Below are 20,143 nucleotides of genomic sequence, written 5' to 3' on the forward strand. Positions count from 1 at the left end.
AATAAGTTGTCTACGGGGGAATAACAATATAGTGCTTTTTACAAAAGCACTATAACTAGATGGGTATTTCCTGAAGGAACTACAGATAGTGCTTTGTAATGGTGCCCGGGCTGCCCCTGCAAGACTTTCACACTTGGGTGCCCTTCAGGCGCTGGTTTGGTGGGCGGGGCCCCTCAGGGGATGATTTGGTGGGCGGGGCCACTCTGTGTCCGATTTGGTAGACGGGACCACTCTGGGTCCGATTTGGTGGTCGGGGCCCCTCAGGGTCCGATTTGGTGGTCGGGGCCCCTCAGGGTCCGATTTGGTGGTCGGGGCCCCTCAGGGTCCGATTTGGTGGTCGGGGCCCCTCAGGGTCCGATTTGGTGGTCGGGGCCCCTCAGGGTCCGATTTGGTGGTCGGGGCCCCTCAGGGTCCGATTTGGTGGTCGGGGCCCCTCAGGGTCCGATTTGGAGGTCGGGGCCCCTCAGGGTCCGATTTGGAGGTCGGGGCCCCTCAGGGTCCGATTTGGTGGTCGGTGCCCCTCAGGGTCCGATTTGGTGGTCGGGGCCCCTCAGGGTCCGATTTGGTGGTCGGGGCCCCTCAGGGTCCGATTTGGTGGTCGGGGCCCCTCAGGGTCCGATTTGGTGGTCGGGGCCCCTCAGGGTCCGATTTGGTGGTCGGGGCCCCTCAGGGTCCGATTTGGTGGTCGGGGCCCCTCAGGGTCCGATTTGGTGGTCGGGGCCCCTCAGGGTCCGATTTGGTGGTCGGGGCCCCTCAGGGTCCGATTTGGAGGTCGGGGCCCCTCAGGGTCCGATTTGGAGGTCGGGGCCCCTCAGGGTCCGATTTGGAGGTCGGGGCCCCTCAGGGTCCGATTTGGTGGTCGGGGCCCCTCAGGGTCCGATTTGGTGGTCGGGGCCCCTCAGGGTCCGATTTGGTGGTCGGGGCCCCTCAGGGCCCGATTTGGAGGTCGGGGCCCCTCAGGGTCCGATTTGGAGGTCGGGGCCCCTCATGGTCCGATTTGGTGGTCGGGGCCCCTCAGGGTCCGATTTGGTGGTCGGGGCCCCTCAGGGTCCGATTTGGTGGTCGGGGCCCCTCAGGGTCCGATTTGGTGGTCGGGGCCCCTCAGGGTCCGATTTGGAGGTCGGGGCCCCTCAGGGTCCGATTTGGAGGTCGGGGCCCCTCAGGGTTCGATTTGGAGGTCGGGGCCCCTCAGGGTCCGATTTGGTGGTCGGGGCCCCTCGGCCTCCGATGTGGTGGTTGGGTCCCCTCGGCCTCCGATGTGGTGGTTGGGGCCCCTCGGCCTCCTATTTGGTGGGCTGGACACCTCAGGTAACAATTTGGTGGGCTGGCACCTCAGGGTCCGATTTGGTGCGCGGGTCACTTTAAGAGCTGATATTATCTGACAAACCTGTGTCCTAGTGGGGTCATGTAGAGTTCATAGGCGTTGGCATAGTAACTGGGTCTGACTTCGCATATCAATGAGCTAATCAGCCAGGTGGCAGTTGGGCTGATTTCTGAGGCAATTTCAAAATAACTGCCATTATAAGCTTATGGCAAGATTTCCCTATTGAAATGCATTGAGACAACATTTTCAAACGCAAATTGCGCCAAAACTACAAATCCGATCAACACGAAAAATACTTAGCACACCTGCCAGGAACGCTGGCTTCGAAATGACACCTCACTGGAGTCTGTGCGTGCAGCGGTTCGGGCCGCATTAATTGCGGACTGAATAATAATAAGAAGAAGAATAAGTTGACTACGGTGGAATAACAATATAGTGCTTTTTACAAAAGCACTATAACTAGATGGGTATTTCCTGAAGGAACTACAGATAGTGCTTTGGAATGGTGCCCGGGCTGCCCTGCAACTTTCACACTTGGGTGCCCCCCAGGCGCTGGTTTGGTGGGTGGTGTCACTCTTGGGCTGATTTGGTGGGTGGAGTCACTCTGGGTCAGATTTGGTGTGTGGGGTCACTTGGGCTGATTTGGTGGTGAAGTCACTCTGGGTCAGATTTGGTGTGCGGGGTCACTCTTGGGCTGATCTGGTGGGTGGGGTCACTCTGAGTCAGATTTGGTGGGCGGGGCCACTCTGGGTCAGATTTGGCGGGCGAGGTCACTTTGGGTCAGATTTGGCGGGCGGGGTCACTCTGGGTCAGATTTGGCGGGCGAGGTCACTCTGGGTCATATTTGGCGGGCGAGGTCACTCTGGGTCATATTTGGTGGGCGGGGCCACTCTGGGTCCGACTTGGTGGGCGGGGCCACTCTGGGTCCGACTTGGTGGGCGGGGCCACTCTGGGTCCGACTTGGTGGGCGGGGCCACTCTGGGTCCGACTTGGTGGGCGGGGCCACTCTGGGTCCGACTTGGTGGGCGGGGCCACTCTGGGTCCGATTTGGTGGGCGGGGCCACTCTGGGTCCGATTTGGTGGGCGGGGCCACTCTGGGTCCGATTTGGTGGGCGGGGCCACTCTGGGTCCGATTTGGTGGGCGGGGCCACTCTGGGTCCGATTTGGTGGGCGGGGCCACTCTGGGTCCGTTTTGGTGGGCGGGGTCACTCTGGGTCCGATTTGGTGGGCGGGGTCACTCTGGGTCCGATTTGGTGGGCGGGGTCACTCTGGGTCCGATTTGGTGGGCGGGGTCACTCTGGGTCCGATTTGGTGGGCGGGGTCACTCTGGGTCCGATTTGGTGGGCGGGGTCACTCTGGGTCCGATTTGGTGGGCGGGGTCACTCTGGGTCCGATTTGGTGGGCGGGGTCACTCTGGGTCCGATTTGGTGGGCGGGGTCACTCTGGGTCCGATTTGGTGGGCGGGGTCACTCTGGGTCCGATTTGGTGGGCGGGGTCACTCTGGGTCCGATTTGGCGGGCGGGGTCACTCTGGGTCCGATTTGGCGGGCGGGGTCACTCGGGGTCCGATTTGGCGGGCGGGGTCACTCGGGGTCCGATTTGGCGAGCGGGGTCACTCGGGGTCCGATTTGGCGGGCGGGGTCACTCGGGGTCCGATTTGGCGGGCGGGGTCACTCTGGGTCCGATTTGGCGGGCGGGGTCACTCTGGGTCCGATTTGGCGGGCGGGGTCACTCGGGGTCAGATTTGGCGGGCGGGGTCACTCGGGGTCAGATTTGGCGGGCGGGGTCACTCGGGGTCAGATTTGGTGGGCGGGGTCACTCGGGGTCCGATTTGGTGGGCGGGGTCACTCGGGGTCCGATTTGGTGGGCGGGGTCACTCGGGGTCAGATTTGGTGGGCGGGGTCACTCGGGGTCCGATTTGGTGGGCGGGGTCACTCGGGGTCCGATTTGGTGGGCGGGGTCACTCGGGGTCCGATTTGGTAGGCGGGGTCACTCTGGGTCCGATTTGGTAAGCGGGGTCACTCTGGGTCACATTTGGTGGGCTGGGTCACTCTGGGTCACATTTGGTGGGCGGGGTCACTCTGGGTCACATTTGGTGGGCGGGGTCACTCTGGGTCCGATTTGGTGGGCGGGGTCACTCTGGGTCCGATTTGGTGGGCGAGGTCACTCTGGGTCACATTTGGTGGGCGGGGTCACTCTGGGTCACATTTGGTGGGCGGGGTCACTCTGGGTCACATTTGGTGGGCGGGGTCACTCTGGGTCACATTTGGTGGGCGGGGTCACTCTGGGTCACATTTGGTGGGCGGGGTCACTCTGGGTCCGATTTGGTGGGCGGGGTCACTCTGGGTCCGATTTGGTGGGCGGGGTCACTCTGGGTCCGATTTGGTAGGCGGGGTCACTCTGGGTCCGATTTGGTGGGCGGGGTCACTCTGGGTCCGATTTGGTGGGCGGGGCCACTCGGGGTCACATTTGGTGGGCGGGGCCACTCGGGGTCACATTTGGTGGGCGGGGTCACTCGGGGTCACATTTGGTGGGCGGGGTCACTCTGGGTCACATTTGGTGGGCGGGGTCACTCTGGGTCACATTTGGTGGGCGGGGTCACTCTGGGTCACATTTGGTGGGCGGGGTCACTCTGGGTCACATTTGGTGGGCGGGGTCACTCGGTCACATTTGGTGGGCGGGGTCACTCTGGGTCACATTTGGTGGGCGGGGTCACTCTGGGTCACATTTGGTGGGCGGGGTCACTCTGGGTCACATGTGGTGGGCGGGGTCACTCTGGGTCACATTTGGTGGGCGGGGTCACATTTGGTGGGCGGGGTCACTCTGGGTCACATTTGGTGGGCGGGGTCACTCTGGGTCACATTTGGTGGGCGGGGTCACTCTGGGTCACATTTGGTGGGCGGGGTCACTCTGGGTCACATTTGGTGGGCGGGGTCACTCTGGGTCACATTTGGTGGGCGGGGTCACTCTGGGTCACATTTGGTGGGCGGGGTCACTCTGGGTCACATTTGGTGGGCGGGGTCACTCTGGGTCACATTTGGTGGGCGAGATCACTCTGGGTCACATTTGGTGGGCGGGGTCACTCTGGGTCACATTTGGTGGGCGGCGTCACTCTGGGTCATATTTGGTGGGCGGGGTCACTCTGGGTCACATTTGGTGGGCGGGGTCACATTTGGTGGGCGGGGTCACATTTGGTGGGCGGGGTCACATTTGGTGGGCGGGGTCACTCTGGGTCACATTTGGTGGGCGGGGTCACTCTGGGTCACATTTGGTGGGCGGGGTCACTCTGGGTCACATTTGGTGGGCGGGGTCACTCTGGGTCACATTTGGTGGGCGGGGTCACTCTGGGTCACATTTGGTGGGCGGGGTCACTCTGGGTCACATTTGGTGGGCGGGGTCACTCTGGGTCACATTTGGTGGGCGGGGTCACTCTGGGTCACATTTGGTGGGCGGGGTCACTCTGGGTCACATTTGGTGGGCGGGGTCACTCTGGGTCACATTTGGTGGGCGGGGTCACTCTGGGTCACATTTGGTGGGCGGGGTCACTCTGGGTCACATTTGGTGGGCGGGGTCACTATGGGTCACATTTGGTGGGCGGGGTCACTCTGGGTCACATTTGGTGGGCGGGGTCACTCTGGGTCACATTTGGTGGGCGGGGTCACTCTGGGTCACATTTGGTGGGCGGGGTCACTCTGGGTCCGATTTGGCGGGCGGGGCCACTCGGGGTCCGATTTGGTGGGCGGAGCCACTCGGGTCCGATTTGGTGGGCTGCGCACCTCAGGTGCCAATTTGGTGCGCGGGTCACTTTAAGAGCTGATATTATCTGGCAAAACTGTGTCCTGGTGGGGTCATGTAGAGTTCGTAGGCGTTGGCATAGTAACTGGGTCTGACTGCACATCGCAATGAGCTAATCAGCCAGGTGGCAGTTGGCAGTTATTTTGAAATTGCCTCAGAAATCAGCCATTATCCCTTATTGTTGGAACAATTTCCCATTGAAATGCATTGAGACGAAATTTTCAAACGCCAATTGCGCCAAAACTACAAATCCGATCGACACGAAAAATACTTAGCACACCTGCCAGGAACGCTGGCTTCGAAATGACACCTCACTGGAGTCTGTGCGTGCAGCGGTTCGGGCCGCATTAATTGCGGACTGAATAATAATAAGAAGAAGAATAAGTTGACTACGGTGGAATAACAATATAGTGCTTTGTCCCAAAGCACTATAACTAGATGTGTATTTCCTGAAGGAACTACAGATAGTGCTTTGGAATGGTGCCCGGGCTACCCCTGCAAGACTTTCACACTTGGGTGCCCTTCAGGTGCTGATTTGGTGGGCGGGGCCCCTCAGGGTCCAATTTGGTGGGCGGGGCCCCTCAGGGTCCGATTTGGTGGACGGTGCCCCTCAGGGTCCGATTTGGTGGAGGGGGTCCCTCAGGGTCCGATTTGGTGGACGGGGTCCCTCAGGGTCCGATTTGGTAGAAGGGGTCCCTCAGGGTCCGATTTGGTGGACGGGGCCCCACAGGGTCCGATTTGGTGGGCGGGGTCACTCAGGGTCCGATTTGGTGGGCGGGGTCACTCTGGGTCCGATTTGGTGGGCGGGGTCACTCTGGGTCCGATTTGGTGGGCGGGGTCACTCTGGGTCAGATTTGGTGGGCGGGGTCACTCTGGGTCCAATTTGGGGGGCGGGGCCACTCGGGGTCCGATTCGGGGGTCCGGGTCACTCGGGGTCCGATTTGGGGGCGGGGTCACTCAGGGTCCGATTTGGGGGGCGGGGGCACACTTACTTTTTCACACACGGGACCTGGGTGCACTTACTTTTCACCCACGGGACCAGGGGTGCACTTACTTTTCACACTTGGGACCGGGGTGCACTTACTTTTCACCCACGGGACCGAGGGTGCACTTACTTTTCACTTACGGGACCTGGGGTGCGCTTACTTTTCACACTCAGGACCGGGGGTGCACTTACTTTTCACACACGGGACTGGGGTGCACTTAATTTTCACCCACGGGACTGGGGGTGCACTTAATTTTCACCCACGGGACCGGGGGTGCACTTACTTTTCACAAACGGGATCGGGGTGCACTTACTTTTCACACACATGGGACCGGGGTGCACTTACTTTTCACACAAGGGACCGGGGGTGCACTTACTTTTCACACCAGGAACGGGGGTGCACTTACTTTTCACACACGGGACCAGGGGTGCACTTACTTTTCACTCACGGGACCGGGGGTGCACTTACTTTTCACCCACGGGACCGGGGGTGCACTTACTTTTCAACCACGGGACCGGGGGTGCACTTACTTTTCACACCCGGGACCAGGGATGCACTTACTTGTCACACACGGGACCGGGGTGCACTTACTTTTCACCCACGGGACCGAGGGTGCACTTATTTTTCACACACGGGACCAGGGATGCACTTACTTTTCACCCACAGGACCGAGGGTGCACTTACTTTTCACTTACGGGACCTGGGGTGCGCTTACTTTTCACACTCAGGACCGGGGGTGCACTTACTTTTCACACACGGGACCGGGGTGCACTTAATTTTCACCCACGGGACTGGGGGTGCACTTACTTTTCACAAACGGGATCGGGGTGCACTTACTTTTCACACACATGGGACCGGGGTGCACTTACTTTTCACACAAGGGACCTGGGGTGCACTTACTTTTCACACACATGGGACCGGGGTGCACTTACTTTTCACACCAGGAACGGGGGTGCACTTACTTTTCACACACGGGACCGGGGGTGCACTGGGCACCTCAGGGTCAGATTTGGTGTGCGGGTCACTTTAAGAGCTGATATTATCTGGCAAAACTGTGTCCTAGTGAGGTCATGTAGAGTTCGTACTCGTTGGCATAGTAACTGGGTCTGACTGCACATAGCAGTGAGCTAATCAGCCAGGTGGCAGTTGGCAGTTAGTTTGAAATTGCCTCAGAAATCAGCCCATTATAAGCTTATAGGAAAATTTACCCATAGAGAAATTGCATTCCAATCAGGGGAAAAACGCAAATTGCGCCAAAACTACAAATCCGATCGACACGAAAAATACTTAGCACACCTCTTGGGAACGCTGGCTTCGAAATGACACCTCACTGGAGTCTGTGCGTGCAGCGGTTCGGGCCGCATTAATCGCGGACTGAATAATAATAATAACTAGATGGGTATTTCCTGAAGGAACTACAGATAGTGCTTTGTAATGGTGCCCGGGCTGCCCCTGCAAGACTTTCACACTTGGGTGCCCTTCAGGCGCTGGTTTCGTGGGCGGGGCCCCTCAGGGGATGATTTGGTGGGCGGGGCCACTCTGTGTCCGATTTGGTAGACGGGACCACTCTGGGTCCGATTTGGTGGTCGGGGCCCCTCAGGGTCCGATTTGGTGGTGGGGCCCCTCAGGGTCCGATTTGGTGGTCGGGGCCCCTCAGGGTCCGATTTGGTGGTCGGGGCCCCTCAGGGTCCGATTTGGTGGTCGGGGCCCCTCAGGGTCCGATTTGGTGGTCGGGGCCCCTCAGGGTCCGATTTGGTGGTCGGGGCCCCTCAGGGTCCGATTTGGTGGTCGGGGCCCCTCAGGGTCCGATTTGGTGGTCGGGGCCCCTCAGGGTCCGATTTGGAGGTCAGGGCCCCTCAGGGTCCGATTTGGAGGTCGGGGCCCCTCAGGGTCCGATTTGGTGGTCGGTGCCCCTCAGGGTCCGATTTGGTGGTCGGGGCCCCTCAGGGTCCGATTTGGTGGTCGGGGCCCCTCAGGGTCCGATTTGGTGGTCGGGGCCCCTCAGGGTCCGATTTGGTGGTCGGGGCCCCTCAGGGTCCGATTTGGTGGTCGGGGCCCCTCAGGGTCCGATTTGGTGGTCGGGGCCCCTCAGGGTCCGATTTGGTGGTCGGGGCCCCTCAGGGTCCGATTTGGTGGTCGGGGCCCCTCAGGGTCCGATTTGGAGGTCGGGGCCCCTCAGGGTCCGATTTGGAGGTCGGGGCCCCTCAGGGTCCGATTTGGAGGTCGGGGCCCCTCAGGGTCCGATTTGGTGGTCGGGGCCCCTCAGGGTCCGATTTGGTGGTCGGGGCCCCTCAGGGCCCGATTTGGTGGTCGGGGCCCCTCAGGGCCCGATTTGGAGGTCGGGGCCCCTCAGGGTCCGATTTGGAGGTCGGGGCCCCTCATGGTCCGATTTGGTGGTCGGGGCCCCTCAGGGTCCGATTTGGTGGTCGGGGCCCCTCAGGGTCCGATTTGGTGGTCGGGGCCCCTCAGGGTCCGATTTGGTGGTCGGGGCCCCTCAGGGTCCGATTTGGAGGTCGGGGCCCCTCAGGGTCCGATTTGGAGGTCGGGGCCCCTCAGGGTTCGATTTGGAGGTCGGGGCCCCTCAGGGTCCGATTTGGTGGTCGGGGCCCCTCAGGGTCCGATTTGGTGGTCGGGGCCCCTCAGGGTCCGATTTGGAGGTCGGGGCCCCTCAGGGTCCGATTTGGAGGTCGGGGCCCCTCAGGGTCCGATTTGGAGGTCGGGCCCCTCAGGGTCCGATTTGGTGGTCGGGGCCCCTCAGGGTCCGATTTGGTGGTCGGGGCCCCTCAGGGTCCGATTTGGTGGTCGGGGCCCCTCAGGGCCCGATTTGGAGGTCGGGGCCCCTCAAGGTCCGATTTGGAGGTCGGGGCCCCTCAGGGTCCGATTTGGTGGTCGGGGCCCCTCAGGGTCCGATTTGGTGGTCGGGGCCCCTCAGGGTCCGATTTGGTGGTCGGGGCCCCTCAGGGTCCGATTTGGTGGTCGGGGCCCCTCAGGGTCCGATTTGGAGGTCGGGGCCCCTCAGGGTCCGATTTGGAGGTCGGGGCCCCTCAGGGTTCGATTTGGAGGTCGGGGCCCCTCAGGGTCCGATTTGGTGGTCGGGGCCCCTCAGGGTCCGATTTGGTGGTCGGGGCCCCTCAGGGTCCGATTTGGTGGTCGGGGCCCCTCAGGGTCCGATTTGGTGGTCGGGGCCCCTCAGGGCCCGATTTGGTGGTCGGGGCCCCTCAGGGTCCGATTTGGAGGTCGGGGCCCCTCAGGGTCCGATTTGGAGGTCGGGGCACCTCAGGGTCCGATTTGGTGGTCGGGGCCCCTCAGGGTCCGATTTGGTGGTCGGGGCCCCTCAGGGTCCGATTTGGAGGTCGGGGCCCCTCGGCTTCCGATTTGGAGGTCGGGGCCCCTCGGCCTCCGATGTGGTGGTTGGGTCCCCTCGGCCTCCGATGTGGTGGTTGGGGCCCCTCGGCCTCCTATTTGGTGGGCTGGACACCTCAGGTAACAATTTGGTGGGCTGGCACCTCAGGGTCCGATTTGGTGCGCGGGTCACTTTAAGAGCTGATATTATCTGACAAACCTGTGTCCTAGTGGGGTCATGTAGAGTTCATAGGCGTTGGCATAGTAACTGGGTCTGACTTCGCATATCAATGAGCTAATCAGCCAGGTGGCAGTTGGGCTGATTTCTGAGGCAATTTCAAAATAACTGCCATTATAAGCTTATGGCAAGATTTCCCTATTGAAATGCATTGAGACAACATTTTCAAACGCAAATTGCGCCAAAACTACAAATCCGATCAACACGAAAAATACTTAGCACACCTGCCAGGAACGCTGGCTTTGAAATGACACCTCACTGGAGTCTGTGCGTGCAGCGGTTCGGGCCGCATTAATTGCGGACTGAATAATAATAAGAAGAAGAATAAGTTGACTACGGTGGAATAACAATATAGTGCTTTTTACAAAAGCACTATAATAATAATAATAAGTTGTCTACGGGGGAATAACAATATAGTGCTTTTTACAAAAGCACTATAATTATAATAGTGATACTTATTTTAAATACCATATATTTTGGACATGCATTTTGAAACATGTAGTTCTCTTACGCTAACTTAAAGGGCTTGTCCAAACGTTTGATATTAATGTACAGCCCCCTAGGATAGATCATCAAAATCAAATCAGGGGTCTGATACCTGGCAGTGATCAGTTTTTATTATCTATGTTGGCACCAGGGCTGTGGAGTCGGTAGGCTAAATCTCATACTCCAACTTTGACTTCGACTCAATTTCCATGACTCAGACTCCACGACTCCCACATGGACTCCCTCATACATGGCTCATGTTTAAGTGATAAATTTACTGTAGTAGAATGGTAACATCAGGCTTTTAATCATTATGATACAGCAATCAAGCCATTTAGATAGAACATATACCGTATATACTCGAGTATAAGCCGACCCCCCCCCTAATTTTGCCACAAAAAACTGGGAAAACTTATTGACTCGAGTATAAGCCTAGGTTAGGAAATGCAGCAGCTACCGGTGAATTTCAAAAATAAAAATAGATGCTCCATACCGTTCATTATTGCCCCATAGATGCTCCATATAAAGCTGTGCCACATATAATGCTCTGCACCGTTCATTATGGCCCCATAGATGCTCCATATAAAGCTGTGCCATATAGAATGCTCTGCACCGTTCATTATGGCCCTATAGATGCTCCATATAAGGCTGTGCCATATATAATGCTCTGCACTGTTCATTATGGCCCCATAGATGCTCTATATAAAGCTATGCCCCACATATAATGCTCTGCACCGTTCATTATGGCCCCATATAAAGCTGTGCCCCATATAGAATGCTCTGCACCGTTGATTATTGCCCCATAGATGCTCCATATAAAGCTGTCCAATATATACTGCTGCTGCTGCAATAAAAAAAAAATCACATACTCCCCTCTCTTGCTCAAGACACCAGCGCTTTCAATATTTACCTGCTCCTCGTGCGGCTCCGGCTCCAGCACTGACGCTCAGCAGAGGGCGTGCACTGACTACGTCACCACGCTCTCTGATCTGAGCGTCACAGCCAGAGGACGCTAGAGACGGAGCAGCACCGGAGCGAGGAGCAGGTAAATATCGCGCAGCGCTCCCCTCCCCGTATACTTACCTTCTCCCGGCGCGGTCCCTGCAGTCCCGGCTTCTCCCGGCGCTGCATCCTCTTCCTCTATTGAGCGGTCACAGTTACCGCTCATTTTCAGTCATGAATATGCGGCTCCACCTCTATGGGAGGTGGAGCCGCATATTCATTTCTGTAATGAGCCGTACCATGTGACCGCTCAATACAGGAAGAAGATGCAGCGCTGGAAGAAGCAGGGACTGCAGGGACCGCGCCGGGAGTAGGTAAGTATAACTAGACAGCCTCCGCTCCCCCCTCCCCCTCCCCTTCCGACCCCGGGTATGACTCGAGTATAAGCCGAGAGGGGGACTTTCAGCCCAAAAAAATGGGCTGAAAATCTCGGCTTATACTCGAGTATATACGGTATATATTTATTGGAATACAACTTTAGAACAAAAAACTTTTTCATATTTATAATTTAATATACACTCTGCAGTAAGTGTAAAAAAAAAAAAAAAAAAGGGTTTTCAACAAAAACTTACTGACTAACATTTGTGCAGTCTATGAATTTGTTCTGAGAAATAGTATCACCTCCATTAGATCCTCCTTCATAGATGACCTCACATGTGACCTAATTTTTTTTAAGGCTAGAGAACAGCCTCTCTACACTAACTTGGGTTGGTGGCAAAGCAATAACCACATGGGCAACATCTCTAGCAATTTCAGATTGTAAAGGAATTGCCTCGTGCACAGTCAGTTTTGATGAGCGATTGAACTCTTCTACTTTGAGAGCAAGTGAAAAATGTTGCTGAAATATGGTCAATCTGATTTCTATGGGAGTGGAACCCTTTTCCCTGTGGTAACGCTTTGCCTGCTCCATGTTGTCCAGATACTTGTCGAAATCAAACTCCTCATCTGATGAGGATGAAGGAACGGCAGCAGCAGCAGCACTGGCAGAATCCAAGTCATCTTGCTCTTGGCCGTCCTGTAGCCCACTCATCCTAACTGCTACCTCAATTGGAGCTTCTTTTCCTTTAGTAAACTGTTGATCATTCAGAAATATACGATGACTCGGGTCCACATAAACAGCTGCCAGAAGAATGTTATTTTCTAATAGCAGTGTCTCTCTCATTTTCATTGTTACTGCAATGCCATCAGCGATAAAACCTCTTCTTTGGGACAGGCAAAACAACAAGTTCTTCCACTCCTTTATAAAAATGCCAGGAGTTAAATCTCAGCTTGTAACTTTTTAGTCACTGTAAATGGGTGATGAAGAAATTCCTTCAATTCAGCCACCTGTGTCCATTGACCTTCATGTAGTGTTACCTGAGCGTTGGCCATATCTACAAGGAAGGGTTTCATCTCAAGCAATCGCTGAATCATTAAATAGGTGCTGCCCCACCGATTGGCTTGATCCACAATTGCCCCTTTTCCAGCACGTCTTTTCAAGATGGAATCAATTTTAGGGGTTCTGGCAGCAATAGCCAATTTCTTCACTTTGCTAATCAGAATTCCAGCATGTCCCTCTTGTAGACTATCTCTTATTGCCAGCTGCAACGTGTGCACAACACATCACATGTGATGAATAGAAAAGAGGTGTGAAGCAGCTTCAACAAGATCATCTAATTGTAAAGAATCATTTTGCTGTTCTTCTGTAGTAATATCGGTTTGTTCCTCCGTTATGGGAACAGGACTGTGGCCTTCCATCTCCAATATACTGAATGTGAAATGTTCTTCTAGCTGCTCTTCATCTTCATTATTCTCATTCATCAGTTCAATTGTACTTATCATGTTTGCAGCATTATCAGTTACAATAGCAACAACCTGTTCTTTTTTTGAGTTCATAATCTTGCAGAACTTTTTCCACTAAGGTGTGGAGAAACTGGCTGCTGTGAAGAGCGTTAGTATCTTTTACTGCCAGCGTCTTGGTAACAATTTTTTTGTTGTCACAAACATATCGAACGTTGATAGCAAAATAGTTCACTCTGTGACGTGTGTAGGCATCCATTTAAAAAAACTCAAAGCATCTCTTGAGAGTCTTTTTAAGATCTTCCTTTTGGTTAAGGGCTTCTTCAATCACTAATTTTTTGATACTTTCTCTTTCAAGAGAAACACCAAGTTTGTGGGCCATTTCTCCATTAAGAGCTGTAAAAGCTGGCCGTGCAAATAATGATAATGGTACACAGGCCTTCACAACAAGCTCTAAACACATCTTCTGTCATTGTTACAGTAACGGTCACTTACAAAATATCTTGTAACTGACATTTGAGATGCACTTTTCTCCTCCTTTGACTGGCGGAAAGTGCTGGTCTCTGGTTTCTTGGTGCTGCTGTGATCTGTTTCAATCACAGCTTTGTAAACATCTGGGTGTCAGCGTTGTAAATGTCTTCTTAGATTGGATGCTCTTGAAGGAGCAATTTTATCACTGCCTGATTTTGGCATCACAGCCTTTGTTTTCATCTGGGTCACTTATACACTGACAACACAAAATGTTTTTTATCTTGAGTCACAGCAAACTGCTGAAATACAGCTGACTTCATAAGATGCTTCTTAAATTTTGTAATTATGTAAATTCGCTCTCAAAATAATTTTGTCCTGGAAAAAAATAAGGTATATTGTAATTCTTGCAAGAATAGGGAATCATGCACTGTATAATTTAGGATATAAATAAAACAATCTTTGCATACATCGATAGGACAGATGATAAGTATAAAGTTTGTAAATAAGCTTTAATGCTGAGCTTTCAATGTCAGGCTTGTCTCAGGGTACAGCTCACTAAATGCTTCACATCATATTTCTTCACAGTCTATGAAAAGGGGAGGAGGGAGGGAGCATGTTTGTGCTGAATCATATTGCAGAACACACACACACAAATATATATGTCCTCATCGATCCTGTTACTGTATTTCTGAATTTGAGATGTTAGAAAACAGTTTTTCCCCTTATATTCTATGTATAGTGTATATAAGTCATCACGGCAGCTAATTTCTCCAAACATGAATTAAGAGTTAAAACAAACTAAAACATCAAGAATACGGAGACCACATATACTGGACTATTGATTTATGCACAGTTTATTGAAAGTTTAGCTATGCTTTAAGAAGTACTTGCCTTAATTCTGCATTCCTGTTCACTCCAGAAGTTCTGAGATAAATGCAGGCATTCCTTCCTTCTCTGTGTGTTTATTTTTCCCCTTATCTGTAGAGGAGGAGCTTCACAACTTATCATTGATTCTTATGATAATTATATTCCCCACAAACTGTATTGAAATACTGTACCCAATTTATTATATATTTTAGGAGTCTGAGTCGATCCATTTTATACTGACTCCAACTCTGATCCGACTCCATCAAAATTTGCTCCGACTCCACAGCCCTGGTTGGGACCCCAATGTAAATGGTGACAGAGCAGAACAGCGCAGCCCCATACACTGCTTATTGGTTGTTCCAGGTCTCTTATTCATTTGATTGCTAAGGCCATTACTGCTGAGCCCACCACCCCATATTCCTGCAGTGGGGAGGAGTTTCAATTTGACCGAGGTCTTTTGGGTTCCCCTACTACTTTGTGTTGTACTTGACTATCCCCACCTTATTAAAGGTAGTTCCTGTTTCTGAAAATCCCTGTTCCCCACCTGCCAATCTGCGCATTACTCACCCTCCCCAGGTCCGGCATGGAGTCGCTGCTTTCAGTATCTGTATTCAGTATTATTCTTATGTCATGTCGACAGCATTGCCTCCAGTAACTATGCTCAGCGGCTGAAGGGGCTCGTGATGTCCACTCCGTCAGAGCCGCTCAGCTCAATTATTGGCTGCAGTGCCTTTGGTGTGATGTCAGATGATAAGAGACTGGGAGCAGTAGCAGAGACTTGATGCTGGACCCTGGAAGGGTGAGTAAGGCGCATTTTGTTTTTTTACAACATAAACTGCAACTGAGTCGGCGTGGGTGAGTAACAATGAAGAGAGTATGAACTATTTTAATGATCTCAGAAGTCCTTGCTCCGGATGATGATGTTGGTCAAGCCCTTTAAGGCCAGAGAGTTGGATAAACTGTCACCTCCATATCGCCTCTCACGGTGTCTGCTCGGATTTTTCTAATCTTTTGTTTTCCTTGTACAGGAAGATCCCCTTGTGCTAAATGAAATCCGTGAAGATCTCCGGTCAGAATGTGAAAAGTTTGGCCAAGTGAAGAAAGTTCTTATATTTGATGTAGGTCTTTGGGATGAAGCATTCACCCTTGGTTACTATTTTGTTTCTCTCTTATAGATCACCTTTATATTTCTTTTCTAGCGCCATCCGGATGGAGTTGCATCTGTATCCTTTAAAGAGGCAGAAGAAAGTGACGCTTGTATATTGGCTCTTAACGGGAGGTGGTTTGGTGGTCGTCAGCTGGATGTTCAAGCCTGGGATGGAGTGACCGATTATCAGGTATCGTATAACTTTTTTTTTACTTTTTACGCCATTGAGAACTAGACTGTAGCTTGGACTGGCCTCTCTTGAAAGATGTATCATTACAGAATTAGTTATTCGGTACCATAAAATGTCAAACAACCGGATGTAACATGGCATCCCGAAGGCTTAAACATCTAACAAATGTGGCGCATGCTACTATCAGGGCTGTGGAGTGGGAGTCGGTGTCATGGAAATTGAGGAATCGGAGGTTTGGCTTACCGACTCCACAGCCCTGGCTACTATGTCATAGTCATTTGTTCTCTCCGCTCTATCAGACTGTCTGGATTATTAGATCCAGTATTAAATGAATTTCATTGCAGTATTTGCTCCTGACCGTGTCCACTTATCTCCTTGACCTGGATTCTCCAGACACACACTATAGGGCACGTTTAATGCATTCGCGATCTACATTCGCTAGCATTCTGGAACTCGGCTTGCTTGGAACCCCTTTAATAAAACACATGTTCCGTTTGAATAGAATTTTGAGTGATTAACGACCCGTCCCCCGAGTGCTGTCATTGACTAGATTGTTGTTGTTTTCTGTTGAGCTGTTTCTATAGCTGTGTCATTACTTCTTCTCCAGCCCATTCATAATGAGCAGCTAATTACAGCCTTCATTCTCCGCTAAGCCTCATTCATTGGCTGTGATTTCATAGAGACAAGAATGTTTTACAAGGCGCTGTCAGTGCTGATTCCGTGCCATGAATCGGCCCAAGTTCTCGGGACGCACTTTGTCCTCGTTTTCAAATGTAAAATAATCGTCAGGTTGTATTGGAGGTTTGTTATTTTATTATTTCGTTTTTGGCAACTTCAACCCTTTGCCGTTTACATATGTTAAAATGCTACACAGAATCCTTAAAGAGGATATGTCCCGTAGATTTCACGAAAGAATCTGCATATTATTAATAAATAGATCTCCTAGACCTGGGGAGCCTGGGGTACTGACCCTGAAAAATCTAAATATGACTTTGAAAACCTAAATAAATCTGATCATATTAATCCTATTTTATGTAATGTCTGAATAGGTTAATATATTCATGCTGACTTCTTTTCTCAGGATAAAAAAGCAATATTTAAAGGATTATTACTTTTATAATAATCATAGCTCGGTGACTTAAACTTCTAAAACACAAACTTGTCAAATGCAATTGACAGAAGTGTTCACTGCTCCGGATATCGCCCCAAAAACTGAAAACCAGCATGTCTGAGGCTTTTACCTGCCTTGGTGCCCTTGGATCTGTCCTGTAGTTTTTCATGACAGGTTGCACATGCTCAGTCAATGGTAATCTTTTATAGTGGGTTTCCTCTTCTTACTTCGTCGGAAGTAACTCCAATGGCTAAAAGCATCAGTATTTCAGTCCATAGTTGTTATAATGGACGTCTCCTTCCTATAGATAGAATATAAATACATCTGGGCCATTATCTATATCGTTTAATAGAGAAATCATCTTTGTTGCCCATAGCAACCAATCAGAGCACAGCATTCATTTTTTAAACAGCTCTGGCAAAATGAAAGCTGCTGTGTGATTGGTTGCTAAGGCCAGCATGGTCAGGGTTTGTAGCTAGGAGAAGACACATAGAGGGAATTTTTTTAAACCTACAGAATTAGAGGATGGAGGATTAGAAGTCTTTTCTCAGGGGCGAGGGGACATCTATAATTTAATGGTGGCCTCTGGCAGTTAACAGAAAGGTTTGGAGAAGTAGCTAATGTTATTGGTGCCTGGGGGAGAGCACGGAGCCTGGAGACGAAACAGGTGCTTCTGGGAAATGTAGTTTACAGTGGTCACATGGGACTGAAAGACTGAAAATGAGTCAGTGACTATGTGAGGGCATGGCTGGAAAACTTTAGACGGGTTATTAGAGCAGATGGAGTTTGAAAAATAGATTCTTGGGAGAACATTTTTAAATGAGCTGTACCATAAATGAAAGTCATGTCCTACCTTGTGGGCTTGTATGGTTTGCCCCTTTAAGGAGAATTAGTCTGAGATGCTCCATTCACTGTGCTGGCCCCTGTAATTAATGGACAGGATGGTGGGCTTAGCTGGTGACTTCACTCGCCAGTGACTTGTCTACGTGCCCAAAGCAAAGTGCCTCTGGTGCAGAATAGGGGAGAGTTGAGTATATTTTTAGGACTTGTTGACCCTCAAGCATTATAAAATGCCGCAGAAAAGGGCAAAGGATGAGTTATTTTGTCCATTAGTGGATATTGGTCTGGTTGGTTAGAAATTGGCAAGATCTCTGTGTGTGTGATGGCACCTTAAAGCCCCCCATGCACAAAATATTATTGGAGGCCGATATCGACGGGGTTGGATGACTCTCTGTATATGGCGGCCTGGCAAATTGATTTATAGAGAAGATCTTGTCTTATTTCGGACTGCTGATCGCTTTGTTCTCCTGTAAATGTCTGTCGGTGGCTTTCAGATAGAGCAGAGGTCCCCAACTCCAGTCCTCAAGGCCCACCAACAGGTCATGTTTTCAGGATTTCCTTTGCATTGCACAGGTGATGCAATTATTACCTGGGCAAGACTAAGGAAATCCTGAAAACATGACATGTTGGTGGGCCTTGAGGACTGGAGTTGGGGACCCCTGCGATAGAGAACACTGGAGAACTTGGCCGAGCAAGGGCTTCATTGTATTGGTGAGATGGCTGTCGGTGCAACGATTGGCCGATGTATTGTTTGGCCTACAGCATCTGCACCAACATTTTATTTTACTATATCATAGGCCTTTTGAGTATTAACCAATTCTTTTTGCAACAAACAGATTGAGGAGACGTCTCGAGAAAGAGAAGAGCGGCTCAAGGGCTGGGAGACCTTCCTGCAGGCCGACCCGCAAAAACCTTCTGAGGTTGCGAATGATGAGAAATCCACACCCTCCGTAAATAATGGACAGTCTGAAAACAAAGCGAACGGAACAGAAGCTGCACCCGATACAGACAGCGTCCAGCAGCAGGGAGGTCAAGACACCAAAACGGCGGATAATGCTGCGGATAACGACGCTGCCTCCACAGATAGCAGCATTGGGGATGATGAGGACGAGGAAGGACGATCGTAGAGCTGCTTGTTTTTTAGCTTTCTATATAAGTTACTTTTAGGGCGATATCGGTGTAGTACATGCCGTAATATCTGTTTGATTCCTTTGGCTTAATTACTACATGGTTTTCTTTTCTGCCCATACTTGTATTGGGGCGTGTGCACACTGAGTCTTTTTACTAAGATTTTGAAGCACAAACTGAGCGGAAACGTCCAGTTTTTTAGGAAGATTTGGAGAGTTTCTACTCCAAAAATGTAACAAAGACTCCATGTGCACATACCCTAAAAGGGTTTTCCGTTGGTTTTCCTATGATGTCTGTTCATGTGGCCATGATTTTGTACGCGGAACAAGTGTCTCTAAAAAAAAAAAAAAACTAGCGGAGGTATGCCATGGACCAGACTCACTCATGCAGATCAGAGGGACTGACCTTTGTTTTTGCAGAACGGATAAACTGATGCCACACTGATGGACACATGGATAGAAAATAGATGAAGATTAGATCCAGTACACAAGCAATCACCACCATATAAAAGGCATTGGGGCCGATTCATTGGCCTCCCCGGCATCCCTTGTGATTAATAGAGCCCGCACAAAGTCATGACGTTGCGGGGGCTCACTAATCCGAGAAGGCACGTAGGAGGTTGGCAGGGCTCTGGTCTGTCGGTCACGTACATCTGATGTGGCCATTGGACACAGGTCCTGTGAATTTCTTTGCCACTTTTTTTTTCCTCCCGTATTTTGGAACAGCTACAACCAAAAACGGCCACTTTTTTTTTCTATGTTATTTTTCTCGGTTTTCTCAGAAACAGATAACACATGATTTATGAAATCTTACCCAAGGAAAACCCATAGGTTTGTTAATCGCTGGTAAACTTGTATTTTAGGGGTAAATGCTTTTTATAGTTCTTGCGTTAAATGTTTTCATGTTTGGATGACATTCATTCTTATCATTTTGCAGAAATCTTTAGTTCAGGAAAAGTATATTTGGATGAAAATTGCTACTTTGGGTGGTGAAATTGTAAAATCTCCGCATTGACTTTTATGTAACTTGTGTGTCATAGAATCCATGGTATCTGTCTGGTAATAATTGCCACGCTTTTCACAGTGCCGTCGATAAATCGCTACGTTTGCCCCATTACCTCTGCCACACGTACACATTTTTCCTTCTTTGAGCTGTGAAGAGGAAGTTATTTCAGTTAAATTGATTAAAATGAATGCTTCCTTGGTCACAGGTCTTTTTTTTTTTTTTTTTTTTTTTTTAAAGAATTCCTAAAGTAGAACATGATCTGAAGACCTTGCAGCAAATTTAGGTAGCTCTAGTGAGAAGTGTGAGAATTTGCCAGCAGCCCCAAAACTGGATGAACCTGTTTTGTATAACTTTGCAGTTAGTAGGGTCCTGGGGTGGGGATGCAGAGTCCGTCTGAAGTTAATAAAGCCATTTTGTTTGTGTGATTTATTAT

General features: G+C 51.2%; 1 protein-coding gene across 1 annotated transcript in view; it reads left to right on the forward strand.

The window, feature by feature from the left end:
* HTATSF1 (HIV-1 Tat specific factor 1) overlaps positions 1–19,936 on the forward strand; it is a 94,506-nt gene extending 74,570 nt beyond the window's left edge. The window contains exons 7-9 of the mRNA XM_069747001.1: positions 15,318–15,407; positions 15,489–15,626; positions 18,414–19,936. Of these exons, the coding sequence (XP_069603102.1) occupies positions 15,318–15,407; positions 15,489–15,626; positions 18,414–18,704 (519 nt within the window). The 3' untranslated portion in view covers positions 18,705–19,936. The remainder of the gene's footprint in view (positions 1–15,317; positions 15,408–15,488; positions 15,627–18,413) is intronic.
* The last annotated feature ends 207 nt before the right edge of the window (positions 19,937–20,143 follow it).

This window comes from Ranitomeya imitator, chromosome 2, assembly GCF_032444005.1.
Source record: "Ranitomeya imitator isolate aRanImi1 chromosome 2, aRanImi1.pri, whole genome shotgun sequence".
NCBI classification, from domain to species: domain Eukaryota; kingdom Metazoa; phylum Chordata; class Amphibia; order Anura; family Dendrobatidae; genus Ranitomeya; species Ranitomeya imitator.